This window comes from Lissotriton helveticus, chromosome 6, assembly GCF_964261635.1.
Source record: "Lissotriton helveticus chromosome 6, aLisHel1.1, whole genome shotgun sequence".
In the NCBI taxonomy this organism is placed as follows: domain Eukaryota; kingdom Metazoa; phylum Chordata; class Amphibia; order Caudata; family Salamandridae; genus Lissotriton; species Lissotriton helveticus.
Genome location: NC_136067.1, coordinates 1,125,248,905 through 1,125,273,026, shown reverse-complemented (window position 1 = coordinate 1,125,273,026; position 24,122 = coordinate 1,125,248,905). Strand labels below are relative to the sequence as shown.

At 43.0% G+C, this 24,122-nt stretch overlaps 1 protein-coding gene across 1 annotated transcript in view; it reads right to left on the bottom strand.

Moving 5' to 3' along the window:
* Positions 1-24,122, bottom strand: part of LOC144761660 (uncharacterized) — a 348,522-nt gene that overhangs the window by 119,586 nt on the left and 204,814 nt on the right. The window contains exons 6-7 of the mRNA XM_078646947.1: positions 15,864-15,986; positions 6,600-6,722 (exon numbers count right to left, since the gene is read on the bottom strand). Of these exons, the coding sequence (XP_078503073.1) occupies positions 6,600-6,722; positions 15,864-15,986 (246 nt within the window). The remainder of the gene's footprint in view (positions 1-6,599; positions 6,723-15,863; positions 15,987-24,122) is intronic.

Below are 24,122 nucleotides of genomic sequence, written 5' to 3'. Positions count from 1 at the left end.
GAATTTGACCCCCAGATGTCTAACTGCATTGATGGTATTGGGTGGGGCCTCTGCCTCCTTAGGCCACCATAACTGGGGGGAAAAGCAGTTATTAGGACCAAAAGGCACAATTTCTGTTTTGGCAGAATTACATTTCAAATGGTTGCTGGTCATCCATGAAAATACTGCCGAAAGACATTCTTTCAGAGTAGCTTCAGCATTCGAGGCATTTTTATCCATAGTCAATACCAACTGAGTGTCATCAGCATATGTAATCGAGCCAATGCCAAACAAAGAGATTAGTTTGATCAGGGGAACCATATAGAGATTAAACAAAGTGGGGCTCAAACTGTTGTCAGCATTTTCTCTTCAGAGCGGAATTGGCCCAGCATGGTGACCTGACCCCTATGTGCCAAAAAACTTCTGAACCATTCGAGAACGGTGCCTGCTATGCCCGCATTAGCTAGGCGATGTAAAAGGATAGCATGGGACACCGTATCAAATGCTGCAGAAAGATATAATAGGATCAGGATAGCCTTCTTGCCCTGATCCAGTGCAGCTCGAATGGTTTCAGTAGTGAATAGTAGTGCTGATTCGGTGGAGTGGTGTGCCCTAAAACCAGCTTGGCACGGATGGAGGATTTCATTCTCCTCCAAAAAGGTCATCATTTGTTTATTCACAGGATTCGGTCAGTTTGCATAGAATTGGAAGAAGCGAGATTGGGCGTAGATTTGTAAGAGTAGCCGGATCCTTGACAGCTTTCTTTTGCAAGGGTCTGACTGCTGCCACTTTCCATCGTGAGGGGATCTCTCCAGATGCGAGGGAGGCATTAACAATGGAATTTATTTCAGGGTTGACTACTCCTACTTTTGTTTTCAGCAACGTTGGGGGACAGGAATCAAAAGGAGATCCTGATCTTGTTGCGGCTATCGCCTTATGTGTGTCTTCCAGACTCATGGGGGTCAAAGGTTTCCCAGCAGGGATTATGAGTGCCTAAAGTTGGCTTGGCCTCTGAATCCTCTGATTTAAACGATGGAAAGTCTTTCGTGATAGTATCTATTTTCTGGGTAAAATAGTCAGCTATCTTATCACATAAGTTCTGTGAAGGTGGAATCTCTTGTGTCAGTGCCTTGGGGTTTCTAAAACTATTCACAATTTTAAACATTTCTTTTTGTTTGTTACCTGTCGCTTCAATTAGTGCCGTATAAAACTTGGCTTTGGCATTTTTGATCGCTGCGTGATATTGTCTCCGCCCCGTCTTATATGCTCTTTTTTCGTCATGCTCATAGTGGCGACGCCACTTTCGCTCCAGGACTTTAACGTTGACCAGCATTGGGCAGAGATTAGATTTAGATCTTGTCCCTGTGGTTGTAATCTTGTTTCCTATTTCAGTCATCCAATCCTTAAATTTCTGATTATCAGTGTGGATATTTCCTGAGAGAATAGGTTTGCTATCCTTTGCCCGATTGTAAAGGTCGGGGTGTTCAATGATTTTACCCCAGCAGGGTACAGGTTTATCCTTTAGGTATTTATCATTTTCTATTTCTCAGTTTCCTGAGAGCTAAAACTAAATTCAATGAATTTGTGGTCCGTCCATGTTTGTTGAACCGGAGATTTGACATTCATCGCCTCTATATTAATGCTGATTTAGTCAAGTATATGGCCTGCCAGGTGAGTAGGTTCCGAGATATGCATCATCAGTCCCAGAACCTGCATGATTTCTTTAAAACTGGAGGCATGTTTATCGTTGAGATCCTCCATATGAAGGTTTAAATCTCCTAATATGGTGAAATTAGCGAACCTGAGGGTCTGGCCGCTAAGTACCTCTCCTATAGTTTCTAGGAATTGTTTAGCATGTCCTGGAGGGCGATACAGTAATGCGCCAGCAAAAGAAAAGGAGTCGCCTATTTTAATACAAAAACTTAGACTCTCGGCTCCTGTAATATCAGAAAGCTCTGTTGTTGTACATTTAAGGGTATCTCTATGTATAATCGCCAGTCCACCACCTCGGTGAACTGGTCTATCCTGCCTCTGGATTAAATAGCCAGGGGGTAGGGCATGAGCTATGTCAGGGTTCGACCATTCACGTAGGCATGTTTCTGTGATGAATAGACAATCTAGCTCATTTTCAGTAATAAGGTCATGGATGTGAAGAGCATTTTTACACATAGAACGTGCATTTATCAGTCCCCCCTTTATGGATACAGATTTTTCATTCCATTTGGGTTTGCAATAGGGTGAAAGTGTTAACCTACACTTCTGACAGCTAATCGGGCCTTGCCAGGTGTCCACACTAATGGTATGCTGACAGTGTTTATAAGCTTCATTTAGAGATAATAATTTCTCTCGTGACCAAATGAGAACTGGAGTATAGTATTTGGCCCTGAGCCCGTCCTTGGCGCGGACGGGCGCAGACGGGCAGGACTTAGGCTTGACGTCGGCACGACTATAGCGCGTCCGCTGATCGCGTCCGCTGCGCGGATGTGTAGCCATCTATTTTTGTACTAGGTCCTCGAGCGCTAGAGCGCTGGAACTGGGTCTACCCCCAAGATGGCCGCCGTTTTTTTGCTCGCAATTGACACCCCACCACTCAGTACCTAACTCGTCTGAGTGCGTGTCGTAAGAGAGAGCAGTAGCAGGTATGGACACAGCTTTTTAAAAATAAACTAATGCGGCGCAAACAAGATTTGGCAAAGAAATTAACAGCATTCCTTTCTGGAACCTGCGTCTGGTTGTGTTGGTTTCCTTGGTGAGGGAGAGGATGAGTTGCGTGTCATCGGTGAATGATACTATGCTGATTCCATGCTTTCCGACAATGAAGGCGAGGGGTCCATGGAGATGTTGAAGAGGGACTTAAGGGGAAAGCTGACATCAATCTTCCCCAAGCTCTGGTGCTCCTCGACCTGTCCGCTGCGTTTGACACGGTCGACCATGCCATCCTTCTCGACCGTGTCAGCGCAGCGGGCATCAGGGGCGCAGCACACTCTTGGCTAGCATCCTTCCTCCAAGGCAGGTCCCAAGCGGTCCATCTTTCGGGCTTTTCCGCTCCTCCCCGCTCAGTCATGTGCGGGGTGCCCCAAGGTTCTTCTCTCTCCCCTCTCCTCTTTAATCTCTACATCTATCCTCTTATTCTTTCCCTCCGCGAGCGGGGGGTCTCCGTGTATAACTACGTGGATGACCTCCAGCTCGTCTTTGACCTTTCTACTTCTCTGGATTCCCCTCTTTTTCTTAGTTCCACCTTAGTTTTCATTTCTGAATGGATGAGCACTAACCATCTAAAGCTCAATCCGGATAAGACGGAGCTTGTCCTCACGGGCGGCCCCTCCAATTCTTGGTCCCCGACTCATTGGCCCCCTTCCTTTGGTCCCCCTCCCTCACCGGTCTCCTCCGTCCGAACCTTGGGCATCAAGGTCAGTCATGACCTTACCATGCATGCCCAAGTCAGCTCCGTCGTATCCTCCTGCTTCTTATCTCTTCGCCTCATCCGGAAAATCTCCCGGTATTTCTCCACAGATGCCCTTAAATCCATAGTCATGGCCCTCATCACCTCCCGCCTTGACTATGGGAACGGCCTCTACGTGGGCATACCTGCTTACGAAACCCGACGTCTACAGGCCATCCAAAATCAGGCAGCCCGCCTTATTCTTCGTCTCCCCAAATTTTCCCACATCACGCCCGCACTCAAGTCCCTCCATTGGCTCCCTGTGCATTTCAGATCCTTCTTTAAATTGGCTTGCCTGGCCTTTCGGGCCTACACCCATTCAGCTCCCCTCTTCATTATTTCCTTGATCACTCCATACACTCCGACCCGCACCCTCCGCTCCTCTTCTCTCTCTCTTCTCCAAGTTCCCCGCTTCCGTGAATCCAGAACAGCGGGCACCCGCTTTTCGGTTTTTGCTCCCCAGCTCTGGAATAGTCTTCCTCTCTCTATCCATTCTATTCCCATCTATACTTTCTTCCGTAAAGCCCTGAAAACGTTTCTGTTTTCCCAGGCATTCCCTTGTTAGTCCCTCTGGATTCTTTGTAGAGTCAGGCCCAGTTCTCAGCACCAGGAAGCCGCTTGGCCGCAGTGCGCTTTAGCAAGTTTCTTTTTCATTTCATTTCAAGAGCATGGGGCTGAGCGATGATCCTTGGGGTACACTGCAGCAGATCTCTGTGGGTTTGGAGAGGGGTAACTGGAGTCTCGTTCTTAGGGTTCAGCCGGTAAAGAGTGAGCAGATCAAGTCAAGGGCAGTTCCCTGAATGCCGTCATTCTGGAGTATAGCAGTGTGTGTGTGTGTGGTGAGAGAGGGTGTTGAAGGCTACAGACAGGTCTAGGAAGTTGAAGGCCGCCGTTAGCCCCCCATAAAGCCAGCAGATGGCCATTGAGGTACACCTAATCACTCTACTTTGTGACTTTCTGGAAACAGTTCATGAGATCTAACTGTCATTTACACTTAGTCATCTTATCAAAGGCAGCCTACAGGTGGAAAATGGTGAAGGGCAGAAAAATGGAAACTTTCTAAAAGTGTCATTTTTTAAATTTTGATTATGTATCCGACTTTAACATTAAAAAAGGGCTCTTCAAAACAATCCCAAAGTCAACAAACTTGAAAGAGCTACCAGCTCTCAATTGGAAGTTCTAGAATAGTATATGGAATAATGAATTGTCAATGTAATCCTATGGGAGGGGCAGGGCTCACAGTAGTGAAAAACTGAATTTAGGACATTTTCACTAATAGGACATGTAAAAGCTAAAAGTACATGTCCAACATTTTAATAACACAGTACCCTGCCCAAAATCCTAAGGCCTGCCTTAAGGATGCCTTAAATGTAATTAAAGGGGAGTTTAAGACTTGATAAGGGGGTTTAAATGCCAACTCAAAATGGTAGTTGAAAACTGCATCAGGCTGCGGTGGCAGACTTGGGACATGTTTTAGAGTGCTACTTAAGTGGATGGCATGATCAGTGCTGCAGGCTCACCAGTAGCAATTAGTTTACAGGCCATACATATATGGTACACCACTCTAAAAGAGGCGTACAAGTACAATAAGTATGCCAATTGGGGTATAAGCCATTGTAATCATATTTTAGGGAAGGACCACAAGCATTTTATCACTGGTTTGCAGTGGTACAGTGCATAGTGTCCTCAGGCCAACAACAAAAAATGCAGCAAATAATGGCGGTGGTGAGGGAAAAAGGCTTTTGGGAAGACCACCCTCAGGCTGACAGGTTTAACACACATCATCTCAGAACACACTGCTTGCATATATTAAATGCTTTCCTTCCTCTTTGGCTAGTGTATGGCTTCCAGTGCCTACTTGACTCTCCATTTAACACAAATGTAAAGCTACTTATTTTATTTGGTCCAGATTTGACAAGAATTTCTTGTTTTACCTAGGTCTGTGTACTGTTTTCTCTGACATCTACAACAAAACCGAAAAGAAGTTGCCAAGGTACCGGTGTAGGGCTGTAAATATAAATGCATTTCTCATCACACAAGATGATTGACTCTACATTCAGAAGGAAATTATATTCAAAACAAGGTGATAAGCACTTAATAATATAATTTTTTAAAACGAGGAAATTACATTAATATTAAAAGTAAGCAGTATTACATATAATTCAAACATGGGTTTTCAAAAGAGAGTCTGTATATTTATGTATAGGTGTATCTAAAAGATGAAAACTGTGAAAGGCCGATGACTTGATGAAAATTATTTCTTTCTTCTTGTTTTCTTATTATGATTTTACCACCTAAAATTATCTAAACCCCTCAAATTTGTATAGGGAATCTGTATTGGCACCAATCTGTTCAATCTTCATGCTCAGCAGAAAAAAGTCTGTAGCAAGTCACTTGCTTTGCATGACAGAGTCTAGTGATCATTCCCAGTTTTTGAGCAGTCACTACGTTCCTCATTATAAATGGCCTATGGTAAGGCTTGGCAATATATGACCAGTATTGCTCACATTACATGTATTACCACTCCATAACTTAGAAGTTACAAGTTTAACACCTGTAATGAAAAATAGCAGGACGAAAACACAGTAACCACAGTGATTTCTGTATGTTTTCTTCACATTTGCTGCTTTCACACCATGAAAGAATCACCAGGATTAGACAGAGCAGACTCTCCCAGAGCTTCTATGGGCACTGGAAGCCTGCGCTTTCTACTACCCAGTTGTCTAAGACAGCTAGGCTAGAGAACTTTAAAATGCATATGTCTGGCTAGCCATCTCAAGATGGCCTGCCAAGGAGACATGTGCATTTTAAAGCGCGCAGTTCCCTGCTGCTGCCAACCGCAGTGCTGGCCCTGCCCCGTCCTGACACTTAGAGTAGGACCCGTAGCTGAAAAATAAAGCGGCTGTAAATAGACTTTATTGCCATTTTTATTTTTCAGCGTTGGAGCTTCTCGGGTGACACTCTGCTGCTCAAATGGATGAGCCACCCCTGTTCAAGGCATTTGTGTGTTCTGTTGACAAACAAGAACTATTAAATAAAAATAAAATGCATACATAAATACATTTCATAGACTTCCAGTGAACAGAAATGTATTATGCAATCAAAATAAACATGTCACCTTTGTTAAATATCTGTTTCATTAAAAACGATATGTTTCATTGTTATAATGATCCAATACCTTTTTTGTGCTTCAAGCGCAGAATTTAAATAGTTCTTCAGAGCCACTTTCTTCAGAGAATTGCCATACTCGGAAGTGAACATAGCATCACTATCCCGTTTGGCTGGTGTCTGGTCATTGTGGCTGTTTTGGAGAGAACATATGAGAAAATATATATTCATTTAAAATTTGACATTATCTGTGCACCGTGAGATGTGTAGCGATGAGTGAAAATAAGCATATGGCAATTATTTCGTGGAGCAGCTGAAGAAGCTAAATGTAATTTTGCTAGCAATTTACATACGTTGCTCTACGAAGAACTACAGATTTTGCACTCAGTTGAGGTGTAATAATTCTTCAAATAACTGTTACTCTAAATTCAACCCTTTGTATTTCATCAAGACACATAGGGCCATAATATCAAGCATGGGCGATACATTATCGCCGTTTTTATCGGCAGGACACTGCAGATAAAGCGGCGATAATGGGCTTGATAATTTGCCCTTGTGAATTCCCATAGAAGCCCAGGTTAACACCAGAACCTGGGCTTCTATGGGAATTCACAAGGGCATATTATCAAGCCCATTATCGCCGCTTTATCAGCAGTTTCCTGCCGATAAAAGCGGCGATAATGTATCGCTCATGCTTGATAATATGGCCCATGGTCTTTTGGTTTTCACTTACAAAATATTACCTGCATTTAACACCAGTCGGACAGTCAAAGACAGCATGAATTCACAACAATGTGAAAATTCCACTTTCATTCCTGTAATAGGAAAACTCACCTTTGTATGATATCCTTCTAAGTACTTTCTTGAGATAGGACCAACAAATACCCTCCCACGGATCTATTTTCGTAGCTTACTTAACCTGTTGTTTAAGTGTGTAATACCTTTGTGTCCCAGTGTGTTTTTCAGGTCTGGCTTTTTCCTAGACCTTGATTTTAATGAAATTGTATATAAAATATACTTATACTTTCAGCCATCCCTCTTCATCCATTGATTAGTTGTGTCATTCACGTTTATCTTCCACCCCTTACAGCTTACTGTGTAGGGCAATTGGTCATGCTACTTCAGGTATTTGCTAACTTTTAGGTGAATTGAAGTAATTCCCTTTAGTAAAAACAGAGTATTTATGATAGACTGTTGGACCTCTGGTGTGAAGCCTGTAATTCTAAGCCAGGCATGCCTACGTCGAGAATGCTGGTATTGATTTCTCTTGCTGCAGTGTCAGCAGCATCAAGAGCACATATATTAGAACAATTAGAGCTGAGCTTTCCTTCATGAACTAGCTCTTGTGCCTTTTACTTATGTTCATATGGGAGGTACTGAAGTAGATCATCCATTTCATCCCAGTGGGCCCTGTGATATCTAGCTAAGAGGCCCTGTGTGTTGGCAATGCACCAGTGATTAGAGGCTGGTGCTGCTACTCTTTTACCAGAGGAGTCAATACGCTTTGATTCTTTATCTGGGGAGGAGCATCACCAGATGTCTGAGTTTGCTCCTTTACAAGCATTGGAAACTACCAGGGAATCAAGGGGAAGCTGTCATTCAATAAAAAACGATCAGAGGGTGATGTTTTATATTTTTCATCAACCCTGGGTGTTAAGATTCGGGCACAAACTGAGCTTTTAAGGTGTACTCTGCATGTCTCATTACGAATTTCAAAATACGTAGACTTTGACTAACTCTGTATGAAGACCAGAGTGTTTCAAATAATAAATCATAATTTCTAACAAAGGAGGGAGGGAGAGAAAACAAGTGGATTCAGTCTCCCCGAGTATAGTACGAAAACAAAGTGGAATCCACTAGGGCAGTTTGAGATGGTCCCTATTGTGGTGGGGAACACTCAGTGTTGTTAAAATACCCCTCACACACCAACAGGCCCCTTGGTGTCATGCTTCATCATCGGGGTCTTCGCACCCTCTACGGGATGCGGCGTGCTGCGACCGACGACTACGTGGGAGCACTTTTTATTGGACTATGTGTGGATGTTTGTGGGGTAAAGGACGTATGTGAGTGGTGAGTTTAAAGTGGGTGAGGGTTAAAAAATACCTGGCTCTTGGGGTAGGAAAAAAAAAATCTTTATTCGGCCCCCGGCTGGTATTGTTAAAAAGGGTGCAGAGAGAGGTATGTGAGTGTATAATTAAGTACAGCAACCTTGTTTGTGCGACGACGCACAAACGAGGTTGGTGTACTAGACCAAAGATAAGAGATTTTCTGATTGAACATGCAGAGAAAGGGAAAATGTGTGATAGCAATACTGTCGAGGGTAGAGTGGATTGTTCACTGAGGGGAACCTGAAGGATGGTACAGACCAGAAAGGAGCAATACACGTCCGAATCAGATGATCGAAAGAAAACAATCTAACAATGGAGTCGATGACCATGCACACTATCTCTGAAAGGAGGAGTCACCTTACCTCATGACTATGAAAGACTATATTGAATAAAAACAATGTGCAAAAATCCGGACCCAGAACTAGATAGCAGGAGTATGTAAAGCATGTGTACCTACAGCACACATGTCTCGAACTTGGAGTGAATTTTTTTTTTTTTAAATAGTATCTAAAAGATCAAACTACCAACCGTGGACGTCTAGTCATAAGAGATCAAGTGAAAACCGAAAAATATGCCTAACCATGATAGAGCGCAGTTAGGATGCAAGAAGTGATTGTGACTGGTCAGCGCTTACCATCAAACTTAAAAAACTTAGAAATTAAATTTCAGCAGGGCAAGGTTGCAGGGGGTGTCCAATGAGGGAGCGATGTTGCCGGATAGCCTTGGTTCAAAGCTGTGGTGAAGATTTCTACGTTCGACTGAGTCGTCGAAATAGAAGTTGAAAATCTCCACTGGGACAAGGGAGAGGGATGTTGCTAAAGATAAATCCATGAGGTTATATAGCCCTTTGGCAAAGGACAGTTGAAATGGATTTGCTGATGTGGAGAAGAACGTAGCGGGAGAATCAGCGAAGCCAACTTACTGCCAATGCACATCTTGAGATTACTTGAATAGGATGATCCCGTTATCATCCCGTTTCTTAATTCTCAGAGCTGTTTTGAGCAAAAATTTCCCTACTTTGGATTTTGGCTATCAGGGGCACCTTTAGCACCACTTCCAAGGGTCCTGGAGTCCGGACTCACTCAGGCTTGGTAGAAATGCGGGTTCAAGATGGAAGAAGACTTTTGTGTATTTTTGGACCAGAACAGGAGGCCAGCAAAATAGCCCTCATGAGTCACTGTGGAGTTCCTTGGACAGTTGAAGATCAGGGGCCATGGGGCACATGCATCAACCTATTTAGGTAGTGCAAACGGTGCGAATCGGTAAATTCGGCCGTTTGCGCTTCCTAAATACGTTTTTGGGATGCATGAAACAATTTTCCAAAATTCACATTTTTTTGCATTTCCTAAAAATGCGAATGCATTTAAGGAATCGCATTTGTGCGATTCCTTGAATGCAATGCATCAATTTTTAAAAAAAAGCGAATTTTGAAATAGAAATTGCAAATTAACACGAGGTTAACCCTCGTGTTAATTTGCGAAAATCTTTAAAAAAGCACAAAAATGCATTCTGGAAAGTGTCGTGTTACAGACACACATGTCCTTAGGACATGTGTGTGTGAAACATGCACTTTAAAATACCTTTCAGGGGTGCAGGGGGGGTCCTTTGGACCCCCCTCTGCACCCTTGCAATGCATCAACAAATTGCGACTACCAAAAAAAGGAAATGCAAAACGGCATTGATTCCTATGGGCCTCTAGGCCCATAGGAATCAATGTAATGCCATTCCTTAATTGCGATTCGCAATTAAGGAATCGCAATTTCCGAAAATTAAGAAATCCTAAAAACTTTTAGGATTTCTTGATGCATAGGATTTTGCACTTCCTAAATTGCGGTTCCTTAATTTTCGCAATTTAGGAAGTGCAAAATCTTACAATGATGCATGTGCCCCCATATGTAGGAAGCCTAATTGCGCTCGCAAATGCTGAAATTCGCAGAATTTCAGCATTTGCGATTGCAATTAGGGCAGTGTGCTATGTAGCATACAAAAACCCACATGCAAAATAAGGAATCAGAAAATTTGCGATTCCTTATTTTGCTATTGCATTTAAGGAATCGCAAATGGCGATTCCTTAAATGCAATGTAGGAAGCACCCAAGTTGTGCAAATTTGGGCTTAAGGAATCGCAAACTACCATCAACTTCAGATTGGTGGTATTTTCCAATTTCTTTGAAAAAATGCACTTTTTGGCATTCTAGCCCATAGGAATGAATGAGAAGGTATTCCTTATTTGCGAACCTCAAATTGCGATTCACAAATAAGGAATACGTGGGATTCGCAAAATATTTTGCTAATCCTGCCTACATTGTGTTTTGCGATTTTCTGATTGCGATTCCCAAAACATCTAAATTTGAAAATCGCAAAACACAAACTACCTACATATGGCCCCAAGTCCTTGTACCCTGGCAGAAGGAAGAAGAGCACCAGAAGAGATAGAGAAGCAATCCAACAAGTCAGCTGTGTTATATAGCAACAGTCCAGCTGAGTGTCAGTCCTTCCATCAGCACAGAAGTCCTTCTTTCTGGCAGACTACCACAGGTCAAGAAGAATACTGAAGAGTTGGCATCTGAGGCCCTACTTGTATACCCTGGTGCCCTGGTTCTGGTAGAGGAGACAAGCTTCTAGACAGTGGCTTTAACATGCATTAAATGTCCTGACTCCCGTGTCCTGGCTCCAAGCTGGCTGCAGTGAAATGCAGAGTTGTTAGGCCCTTTGTTTGAAGGCAGAGCACAGGCTAAGAGTTTTAGGTGGCGCTGTGCTCAACTTCAATCAACCAATTAGGTATTTGTGAAGTGTGCTACTCACCCGTGAATGTATCCAGGTGCTGGGGGATAAGGGGAGTAGTTTGTGCAGCTCCATATCATCCAAAGAGCCAGGACTTGAGGTTTTTCCAGAATGCTTGCTGATTTTTAGATTGTCTGACACTGCGGGGGAGTTTGTTCCAGGTCTAGGCCACTATCTAGGAGAAGGCTCTTCCTCCCAATCTGGCTCCTCAGATGGGTTAGATTTCGGCTAGGGGGAGATTGGCAGAGCGGAGGCTTCTTTGGGGTACATAGAAGAAAACTCTTTCATTTAGGTATTGAGGTCCAGTGTTGTGGAGGGATTTGTAGGTGTGAGTGAGCAGGATGAAGGTCCCTCTTTTTTTGATGGGGAGTCAATAGAGGTCTCGTAGATGCAAGGTGATGTGGTATTGTCATGGGATGCCAAGGCCGAGTCTGGCAGCGGTGTTCTGGAGGGTCTGGAGTCTGTGGAGTAGGGGTTTGTTGATCCTGGCATAGAAGACATTTCTGTAGTCCAGTCTGCTGGTCATGAGTTCATGGTGATGGCCTTTCTGGATTCAGGGGATTCAATTAAAGGCATTTTGGAGAATGTGGAGGGTGTTAAAGCACCTGGAGGAGATGGAATTGATCTGTTGGGTCATGGTGAGGGAGGAATCGAGTATGAAGCTGAGGTTGTGTTGTGTGCCATTTACAGCTCCGAGTGAATTTTCCCGATTCATGCCCTTATATGTGTACAATTCACATTGCCCTTACATAGCCATAGAAATCAATCCCTTATTTAGGCAAAGCCCATGCAGACCAAATACAGGCATGGCTACTTCCATCCATATCAAACGTCTTAACGGCTTAAGCAGTTAGGGAACTTCCCATTGCTTGAATATTGATTTGTCCAAGAACTCATGTATTTTACAAAGAACAACTATTCCCTAAGGTTCTTTACTGACGTTATTATGCCCTACTTTATGTCAATCTATGGCATTCCTAAACACCTTCAAGTTATAAATATACCTTCACTTGCTTTGGCAAACTAAGGTGGTTCGGAGCAGTTCGACTATCTACTTGCACGACGCAGCTCACTACAGCAAGTGCCGAAGGAAGCCGATCCTCCAGCTGATGCACTGATCAAGAGGCTGCCTCACTCTCGCCGAGAATCCAGCTCCAGTGTTTCCAAGCTCCCCTTGCGGGGTGTTGGGAAATCGAGTCCTGAGACTCCTTCCTTCTAAACCAAGGTATGGAGTTTATTAGAACCTAGAGAAACCTTTGGTAGATTCTTGGCAAAAACAACTTAAACCTATGCTACACAATGCTTACTTCTTCCCGCGAACTAGACTTAGGTTAGGTACATTGGGGAAGGTGTATTTAGAAGCACCAGTTGAGTATTTTAGTCAATGTTATATATGTATGTATTTTTATATGGCTTAGAAACCATACACTGCTTTTACAGTATTATTTTATAATACTATTCTCGCTGTACGCATTATAAATTGCAGTCTGCTTAACGATTGTAGCAGTTCACTTCTCTTGCATGAGAAAGAAGACTGTTCAATAAACCTTTTTATTGAAAACACCCGTTTCTCTATTTCTCTGCAAACTCTGTTGAAACGAAGTATGCACGATTGACTGAGTAAAATACTTATTTATTGTTTCAGCGACTCTAGAGATATATTTCTTGTTCTTGGGAAACAAAGTTGTCCTGTTTATGCAGTTGTCAGAAACTAATCCCTTCTTGTGAATTCGAGAAAGTTTCTAGTCACCTTTGAGCTAGCTGGCACTCACTATTAGGTTTAGTAAATTCGATAGAGACCTACACAACCTCAGTCCTACATCTAATCTATATGATATATTATTCCAATGCGCAGAGCCTATTGGGAATATAGGAACTACACTACAGTTGGGGGTGTGGTCCGTGGGTGTGGAGGGTTTCCTGGGTATGTTAGTCCACCAGGAATTCTCTCATGCAGAGATGGTAGGTCTGAGGACGAGCACGTCTGGGTTTGGAGAGGGGTACCGGGAGTCTCACTCTTAGGGTTCAGACGGTGAGGAGGGAGCAGATCAACTCAAGGGCAGTTCCCTGAATGCTGTGATTCTGGAGTATAACAGTGTGTGTGTGGGAGAGGGTGTTGAAGGCTACAGACAGGTCTAGGAAGTTGAAGGCCGCCGTTAACCCCCCATACTGCCAGCAGATGGCCATTGAGGTACACCTAATCTCTCTACTTTGTGACTTTCTGGAAACAGTTCATGAGATCTAACTGTCATTTACACTTAGTCATCTTATCAAAGGCAGGCTACCGGTGAAAAATGGTGAAGGGCAAAACAATGGAAACTTTCTAAAAGTGTCATTTTAAAAATGTTCAATATGTCTCCGACATTAACATTAAAAAAGGGCTCTTCAAAACAATCCCAAAGACAACAAACTTGAAAGAGCTACCAGGTCTCAATTGGAAGTTCTAGAATAGTATATGGAATAATGAATTGCCAATGTAATCCTATGGGAGGGGCAGGGCTCACTGTAGTGAAAAATGAATTTAGGACATTTTCACTAATAGGACATGTAAAACCTAAAAGTACATGTCCAACATTTTAATGACACAGCACCCTGCCCAAAGTGCTACCTGAGGCCTGCCTTATGGATGCCTTATATGTAATGAAAGGGGAGTTTAAGTCTTGATAAGGGGGTTTAAATGCCAACTCAAAATGGTAGTTGAAAACTGCATCAGGCTGCGGTGGCAGACTTGGGACATGTTTTAGAGTGCTACTTAAGTGGATGGCATGATCAGTGATGAAGGCCCACCAGTAGCAATTAGTTTACAGGCCATACATATATGGTACACCACTCTAAAAGAGGCGCACAAGTACAATAAGTATGCCAATTGGGGTATAAGCCATTGTAATCACATTTTAGGTAAGGACCACAAGCATTTTATCACTGGTTTGCAGTGGTACAGTGCATAGTGTCCTCAGGCCAACAACAAAAAATGCAGCAAATAATGGCGGTGGTGAGGGAAAAAGGCTTTTGGGAAGACCACCCTCAGGCTGACAGGTTTAACACACAGCATCTCAGAACACACTGCTTGCATATATTAAATGCTTTCCTTCCTCTTTGGCTAGTGTATGGCTTCCAGTGCCTGCTTGACTCTCCATTTAGCACAAATATAAAGCTACTGATTTTATTTGGTCCTGATTTGACAAGAATTTCTTGTTTTACCTAGGTCTGTGTACTGTTTTCTCTGACATCTACAACAAATCCGAAAAGCAGTTGCCAGGGTACTGGTGTGGGGCTGTAAATATGAATGCATTTCTCATCACACAAGATGATTGACTCTACATTCAGAAGGAAACTATATTCAAAGCAAGGTGATAAGCACTTAACATTATAATTTTTTGAAAGGAGGAAATTACATTAATATTAAGAGTAAGCAGTATTACATATAATTCAAACATGGGTTTTCAAAAGAGAGTATGCATATTTATGTATAGGTGTATCTAAAAGATGAAAACTGTGAAAGGCTGATGACTTGATGAAAATAATTCTTTCTTCTTGTTTTCTTATAATGATATCACCACCTAAAATTATCGAAAGCCCTCAAATTTGTATAGGGAATCTGTATTGGCACCAATCTGTTCAATCTTCATGCTCAGCAGAAAAAAGTCTGTAGCAAGTCACTTGCTTTGCATGACAGAGTCTAGTGATCATTCCCAGTTTTTGAGCAGTCACTACGTTCCTCATTATAAATGGCCTATAGTAAGGCTTGTCAATATATGACCAGTATTGCTGACATTACATGTAATACCACACCATAACTTAGAAGTTACAAGTTTAACACCTGTAATGAAAAATAGCAGGACGAAAACACAATAACCACAGTGATTTCTGTATGTTTTCTTCACATTTGCTGCTTTCACACCATGAAAGAAGCACCAGGATTGGACAGAGCAGACTCTCCCAGAGCTTCTATGGGCACTGGAAGCCTGCGCTTTCTACTACCCAGTTGTCTAAGACAGCTAGGCTAGAGAACTTTAAAATGCATATGTCTTGCTAGCCATCTCAAGATGGCCTGCCAAGGAGACATGTGCATTTTAAAGCGTGCAGTTCCCTGCTGCTGCCAACCGGCAGTGCTGGCTCTGCCCCGTCCTGACACTAGCGTAGGACGTGTATCTGAAAAATAAAGTGGCTGTAAATAGACTTTATAGCCGTTTTATTTTTCCGCTTTGGAGCTTATGGGGCGACACTCTGCTGCTCAAATGGATGAGCCTCCCCTGTTCAAGGAATTCGTGTGTTCTGTTGACAAACAAGAACTATTAAATAAAAATAAAATGCATACATAAATACATTTCATAGACTTCCAGTGCACAGAAATGTATTATGCAATCAAAATAAACATATTACCTTTGTTAAATATCTGTTTAATTAAAAACGATATGTTTCATTGATATAATGATGCAATACCTTTTTTGTGCTTCAAGCGCAGAATTTAAATAGTTCTTCAGAGCCACTTTCTTCAGAGAATTGCCATACTCGGAAGTGAACATAGCGTCACTATCCCGTTTGGCTGATCTATGGTCTTCGTGGCTGTTTTGGAGAGAACATATAAGAAAATATATATTCATTTAAAATTTGACATTATCTGTGCACCGTGAGATGTGTAGCGATGAGTGAAAATAAGCATGTGCCAATTATTTCGTGGAGCAGCTGAAGCCCGTTGGGCTAAGTTACGCTATATAAGATGGTTTTCATTCATTCATTCAAGAAGCTAAATGTAATTTTGCTAGCAATTTACATTTGTTGCTCTACGAAGAACTACAGATTTTGCATTCAGTTGAGGTGTAATAATTCTTCAAATAACTGTTACTATAAATTCAACCCTTTGTATTTCAGCAAGACACCTGGGGGCATATTACCAACCAATAGAGATAATTTTTGTCTCTAACTTATTTAGAGACAAAAATTATCGCCGCACATCGGCGATTTTTATCGCAGATAAACCTTGCTATTAGCAAGGTTAATCGCAAACGCGATAAAAAACGGCCGCAATGCATGAATATCGCTGAAAAGTCAGCGATATTCATGCATTATCGAGCAAATGCTCTTAGCCATATTATCCACGTCCCATTGGATAACATGGCTAAGAACTGCTCCTGGGCAAGTGTTAGCTTTTGGAGATATTCGCGCTTAGCGCAAATATCTCCAAAAGTTAGTAATAGGAGATAGCGATGTTAGCGACTGTTTTCAGTCGCTAACATCTTGGCACGCCCACTTTGCATGTCATTAGTGATAAATATCACTGACATGCAAAGCGGGGCCCAAGATGGTCACTATCTCCTATTAGCTGTCGCTAACTGGTGTTAGCGACAGCTTGGTAATAGGGAGATAATTTTATCTCCGCTTTCTTGGCTTTTAAAGCCAAAAAAGCGGAGATAAAGCCCCTTGATAATATGCCCCCTGGTCTTTTGGGGGTATATTATCAAGGGGTTTATCTCCGCTTTTTTGGCTTTAAAAGCCAAGAAAGCGGAGATAAAATTATCTCCCTATTACCAAGCTGTCGCTAACACCAGTTAGTGACAGCTAATAGGAGATAGCGACCATCTTGGGCCCCGCTTTGCATGTCAGTGATATTTATCACTAATGACATGCAAAGTGGGCGTGCCAAGATGTTAGCGACTGGAAACAGTCGCTAACATCGCTATCTCCTATTACCAACTTTTGGAGATATTCGCGCTAAGAGCGAATATCTCCAAAAGCTAACACCTGCCCTGAGCAGTTCTTCACCATGTTATCCAATGGGAGGTGGATAACATGGCTAAGAGCATTTGCTCGATAATGCATGAATATCGCTGACTTTTCAGCGATATTCATGCATTGCGGCCGTTTTTTATCGCATTTGCGATAAACCTTGCTAATAGCAAGGTTTATCTGCGATAATAATCGCCGATGTGCGGCGATAATTTTTGTCTCTAAACAAGTTAGAGACAAAAATTATCGCTAGTTGTTGGTAATATACCCCTTGGTTTTCACTTACAAAATATTACCTGCATTTAACACCAGTCGGACAGTCAAAGACAGCATGAATTCACAACAAATGTGAAACATTTCACTTTCATTCCTGTAATAGGAAAACTCACCTTTGAATGATCTCCTTCTAAGTACTTTCTTGAGATAGGACCAACAAATGCCCTCCCCATGGATCTATTTTCGTAGCTTACTTGTTCTGTTGTTTAAGTGTGTAATACCTTTGTGTCCCAGTGTGTTTTTCAGGTCTGGGTTTTTCCTAGACCTTGATTTTAATGAAATTGTATATAAAATATACTTAAACTTCAGCCAGCCCTCTTCATCCATTGATTAGTTGTGTCATTCACGTTTATCTTCCACCCCTTACAGCTTACTGTGTAGGGCAATTGGTCATGCTACTTCAGGTATTTGCTAACATTACGATGAGTTGAAGTAATTCCGTTTAGTCAAAACAGAGTATTTGTGATAGACTGTTGGACCTCTGGTGTAAAGCCTGTAATTCTAAGCCAGGCATGTCTACGTCGGGAATGCTGGTATTGATTTCTCTTGCTGCAGTGTCATCAGCATCAAGAGCACATATATTAAAACAATTAGAGCTGAGCTTTCCTTCATGAACTAGCTATTGTGCCTTTTACTTATGTTCATATGGGAGGTACTGAAGTAGATTATCCATTTCATCCCAATGGGCCCTGTGATATCTAGCTAAGAGGTCCTGTGTGTTGGCAATGCACCAGTGATTAGAGGCTGGTGCTGCTACTCTTTTACCAGAGGAGTCAATAAGCTTTGCTTCTTTATCTGGGGAGGAGCATCTCCAGATGTCTGAGTTTGCTCCTTTACAAGCATTGGAAACTACCAGGAAATCAAGGGAAAGCTGTCATTCAATGAAAACCAATCAGAGGGTGATGTTTTATATTTTTCATCAACGCTGGATGTAAAGATTGGGGCACAAACTGAGCTTTTAAGGTGTCCTCTGCATGTCTCATTACAAATTTCAAAATAAGTAGACTTTGACTAACTCTGTATGAAGACCAGAGTGTTTCAAATACAAAATCATCATATAAGGCGTACTTGTGCAGTGTAACTCAATGATGTGCTGCTGCCTGGAAATTTGCTCCAGATAAGATATGCTATCATCTGGAAGTGAGAGTTTTGTAGGGTATAGGTCTGGAACATAATCCATGGGTGGATCAATATTGTAATCATTCCATTGGTCTCTAGGCAGATGAACAGTGTCATCATTATCATCATCATCCCTATCTTCTAAATCAGGCTGTGTGTAAGGAGATCCCTGTGGTGTTATGTGAAGTGGATCTAAGCCTGACAGTACAGGTAAAGGTGAAGGCGGTGGAGGCAGAGGAAGGGATGGCAATTGTATAGGATTTGCAGCAATGTCCTTTTCTTTTTTTTTGGGGAATGTTGTCTCCAGTGTCCTGTGAGCTAAGTACATCTTGGAAGGAGTTTTGGCCAATATGTGTCCAGTATCTGGATTAATATAAATGTTCTTCTGTTTTGGATCAAATCTGTCTTTCATAAAGTCAAAGATTGGTTCCGGAGGGTATAAAATATGATCTCTCAATTTTGGTGCAGAATGTTTTGGTGCCAAACTGGACTTATACTTGGAAGTGGAATGTTTCGGTTCTGAAGCAGTTTTTGATTTCAAAGCTGAAGTTTTCATCTTCTATGCATATTTTTGTTTTAGGTGGGAGGATTCTGGCTGTGAACCGGATTTGTCTTTCGGAGTAGAATGTTTTGGGTCTGAAGACGATTTGTTTTGGGACGATACCGAGCCGGAAGGATTGACTATTTGTTTTGGTGCTGTGCCCGAGGGAGGGGCGTCAGAAAGGTCGTCTTGGTGTCGACCAATGCACATAGGCATAGGTGGTGCAGAAACCTTATGTTTAGTGATGGGTAACTTCTGGGGAACGGGTGCATTGCTACCCATGACACCCTATCCTGCTGGAATATCTTCTGACTTGAACTCGATGTCGAGGTCGGAGTTGGATTCTTTAACCATGAAGGCCTCATCTTCTTCTGCTGCTGCGGTTCTTGTTCGAACTCTTCTTTGAAGAGCTCCGGCATCTGTTGAGTGCTTTGTTGCTGCATTTCTCGTCCTCAAGCCCAATGATCTCGAAGAGTCTTTTTTGAACCTGAACAAACGACAAGCCTCGCAGTCTTCTTCTTTGTGCTCCAGTGATAAGCACAAATTACAGACCTGGTGTAGATCGGTGTGAGGATACTTCGAGTGGCACAGAGGACAGAACTGAAATGGAGTCAAAACCATCAGCAGAGAGATGGATCGACGCGTCTCTGTCCCGAGGCAGCCTACGATATATTAGACCAAAGATGAGAGATTTTCTAATTGAACGGACATGTGGCTAACGGGAAAATGTGTGATAGCAATACTGTCGAGGGTAGAGTGGATTGTTCACTGAGGGGAACCTGAAGGACGGTGCCAAACCAGAGAGGAGCAATACACGTCCGAACCAGATGTCGAAAGAAAACCATCTAACAATGGAGTCGATGACCATGCACACTATCTCTGAAAGGAGGAGTCACCTACCTCATGACTATGAAAGACTATATTGAATAAAAACAAGGTGCAAAAATCCAGACCCAGAACTAGATAGCAGGAGTATGTAAATCATGTGTACCTCCAGCACACATGTCTCGAACTTGGGAGTGAATTTGTTTTTGTTGTAAAAAATAGTATCTAAAAGATCAAACTTCCAACCAGGGACGTCTAGTCATGACAGATCAGGTGAAAGCCGAAAAATATGCCTGACCATGACAGAGTGCAGTTAGAATGCAAGAAGTGATTGTGCCTGGTCAGCCCTTACCATCGAACTTAAAAAACTTCTTGAGAAAAATTAACTTAGAAGTTAAATTTCAGCAGGCCAAGGTTGCAGGGGGTGTCCAATGAGGGAGTGATGTTGCCGGATAGCCTTGGTTCAAAGCTGTGGTGAAGAATTCTACGTTCGACTTAGTCCTCTAAATGGAAGTTGAAAATCTCCACTGGGACAAGGCAGAGGGATATAGCTAACGATAGTTCCATGAGGTTATATACCCCTTTGGCAAAGGACAGTTGAAATGGATTTGTTGTTGTGGAGAATAACGTAGAGGGAGAATCAGCCACCACTTTCTGATAAAATTCACCATCTCCATTGTAACCGATAGTAAAACTGCTGCTACGGCAGGGTGTTTCATTCGGAAATGGAGCTCTCCTAATAAACTAGCTTTCTTAGACAGCCTAGCGAGCACAATCCCAGCCGATGATCTAGACCTTGAGCAGGCTGAAGCGAACACCTTTAACTGGCTGTTAGCAGCAAGCAACTCACACGCCCCGTTGAAGAAATTTAAAATCAGCCGCCATATGGACGCCCACAAATGGTTCTCTGAGGACTTCTGGGCAAAAAAATCGACACCCGCCAAAAGGAACGTAAATGGAGGAGCAAGTATGATCCTCAGGCAAAAACTATCTACATAGCTGCCTGCACTGCTTACAAACTAGCTATCACCCAATCCAACGCTTCCTACTTCTCCAACATTATAATCCACTCTGGAAATAAGTCCAAGGACATCTTCTCCATTGTTAACAAATTATCTAACATGGAGAGAGCTCTCCCAAAACCTACGGTGACCCAAGATGTATGCAATTACCTTAATCTATTCTTAAGGGATAACATTTCTGCTATAAAGGCCAGCATCCCAGCTATCGGGCCCATATCAAATACTGTCCCCCCGAACCCTAGTGTCCACACCCTTGATCACTTCCCACACCTCAATGCTGACTCTCTACGTACATTATCCATAAGGGTAAAATCTGGTTCCCCTAGGGATTGCTGCCCCCCGTACTTCCAAAAAGAAATCCTTTCGGCCATTCCTGCTCCCTTCTTGGCCCTTCTCAATGCCTCTCTTTCACAAGGAGTGGTCCCTACAGCCTTCAAAGAGGCAGTGGTTGTACCCCTTCTAAGAAAAACAGGTGCAGACCCCACAATCCTCCTTATTTACAGGCCAATCTCTCTTCTCCCTTACCTGGCCAAAATACTTGAAGCTCACGTTACTAGTAACCTCTCTAACTTCATTGAACAATCCAACCATCTGGACTCCCATCAGGCTGGGTTCCGGCCCACTCATTCCACTGAAACTGTCATAACGGCCGTCATGGATTCCCTTCCTGCTAACGCAGATAAAGAAATACCTCAGGTCCTGGTCCTTTTAGACTTGTCGCCAGCATTTTACATGGTCGACCATGCCATCCTGCTCCAACGTGTCGCACAAGCTGGAATCCGGGGTTCAGCGTACAGTTGGAATAGTTCTTTTCTTAGCGAGCGCACTCAAGCAGTCCGACTGGCCCCTTTCATCGCCCCTAAACTCCCGATTACCTGCGGGGTCCCCCAGGGGTTCCTCCCTGTTTCCTCTTTCGTTTAATCTTCATTTAGTCCCTTTGATTCAATCCTTGAGGAAATTTAAGACTGTTACATTCAACTATGCGGATGATCTACAGCTCACCTTCACTGTGGATAGCTCCCCTGACTCTGTTAGGGAATTTTAAGAGACCATGCTACATATCTGTCATTGGATGGACTCGAATCATTTAAAAATGAATCCGGGCAAGACAGAAATCATCCTTAATTGTAATAGCCAAATTTTCTGAGGCCCACATTACTGGCCCCCTGAATTAGATCTTCCACCTACGCCCTCCGCATCGGTTAAGAGCCTGGGAGTAATCATCGACAATGAACTGTCATTAAAGGCTCAGGTGAGCTCTGTGGTATCTTCTTGCTTTTACTAACTCCGCAGAATAAGGAAAATCAGCCGGATGTTGACTCAGCCGGCATTGATCCAGGTGGTGATAGCACTTGTTCTGTCCCACCTGGACTATGTCAATGCCATCTATCTGGGCATCCCTCTTTATCTGAGTAAACGTCTCCAACTAGCCCAGAATCAGGCTGCCAGACTGATCTATTGGCAGCCTCGCTGGCAGTCAGCTAGGCCTCTGCTAAAACAACTCCACTGGCTCCCTCTCGCCCTGCGAGTAAAATTCAAAGCAGCCTGTATGGTTTTTAAATCCCTCCATGTCCGCAGTCCCCAATTCATTAACACCCTCCTGTCAAGGTATATCCCCTCCCGCAACCTCAGGTCTGCCAACCTTCATCGTCTGGTAACGCCAACATTCAAACTGCAACGCCAGGGCGGTCGCAGGTTCGCTATTCTAGCTTCCGGACTGTGGAATTCCCTCCCTCTGGGGATGCGTTCCTGGACCGACCTCCTGACATTTCGGAAACAGCTTAAGACCTGGCTTTTCTCATCGGCTTAGGCACTCTCCCTCACTCATCAGGATGCTCTGTTAGTCAGCGCCATGAAGCCCTTGGGTGTCCGTGCGCTTTACAAAATACTGTTAACATAACATAACATAACAGTGAAGCCAACTTACTGCCAATGCACATCTGGAGGTTAGGTGAATATGATGGTCACGTTATCATCCTGGTTTTCAATTCTCAGAGCTGTTTTGAGAAAAAATGTCCCCACTTTGGATTTTGGCTATCAGGGCACCTTTAGCACCACTTCCAAGGGTACAGGAGTCCGGACTCACTTAGGCTTGGCACAAATGCGGGTTCAAGATGGAAGAAGCCTTTTGTGTATTTTTGGACCTGAACAGGAGGCCAGCAAAATAGCCCTCATGAGTCACTCTGGAGTTCCTTGGACAGATGAAGATCAGGGGCCATATGTAGAAAGCCTAATTGCGCTCGCAAATGCTGAAGTTCGCAGAGTTTCAGCATTTGTGATTGCAATTAGGGCAGTGTGCTAAGTAGCACACAAAAACCCAATTGCAAAATAAGGAATCACAAAATTTGCGATCCCTTATTTTGCTATTGCATTTAGGGAATCGCAAATGGCGATTCCTTAAATGCAATGAAGGAAGCACCCAAGTTGTGGACATTTTAGCTTAAGGAATCGCAAAATACCATCAACTTCAGGTTGGTGGTATTTTCCGATTTCTTTGAAAAAATGCAATTTTTGGCATTTTAGCCCATAGGAATGAATGAGGAGGTATTCCTTATTTGCGAACCTCAAATTGCGATTCACAAATAAGGAATACGTGGGATTCGCAAAATATTTTGCTAATCCTACCTACATTGCGTTTTGCGATTCTCTAATTGCGATTCCCCAAAAATCCAAATTTGAAAATCGCAAAACACAAATTACCTACATATGGCCCCAAGTCCTTGTACCCAGGCAGAAGGAAGAAGAACACCAGAACAAACAGAGAAGCAATCCAACAAGTCAGCTGTCTTATAGAGCAACAGTCCAGCTTAGTGTCGGTCCTTCCATCAGCACAGAAGTCCTTCTTTCTGGCAGACTACCACAGGTCAAGAAGAATACTGAAGAGTTGGCATCTGAGGCCCTACATGTATACCCTGGTGCCCTGGTTCTGGTAGAGGAGACAAGCTTCTAGATAGTGGCTTTAACATGCATGAAATTTCCTGACTCCCTGTCCTGGCTCCAAGCTGGCTGCAGTGAAATGCAGAGTTGTTAGTCCCTTTGTTTGAAGGCAGAGCACAGGCTAAGAGTTTTAGGTGGCGCTGTGCTCAGCTTCAATCAACCAATTAGGTATTTGTGAAGTGTGCTACTCACCCGTGAAAGTATCCAGGTGCTGGGGGATAAGGGGAGTAGTTTGTGCAGCTCCATATCATCCAA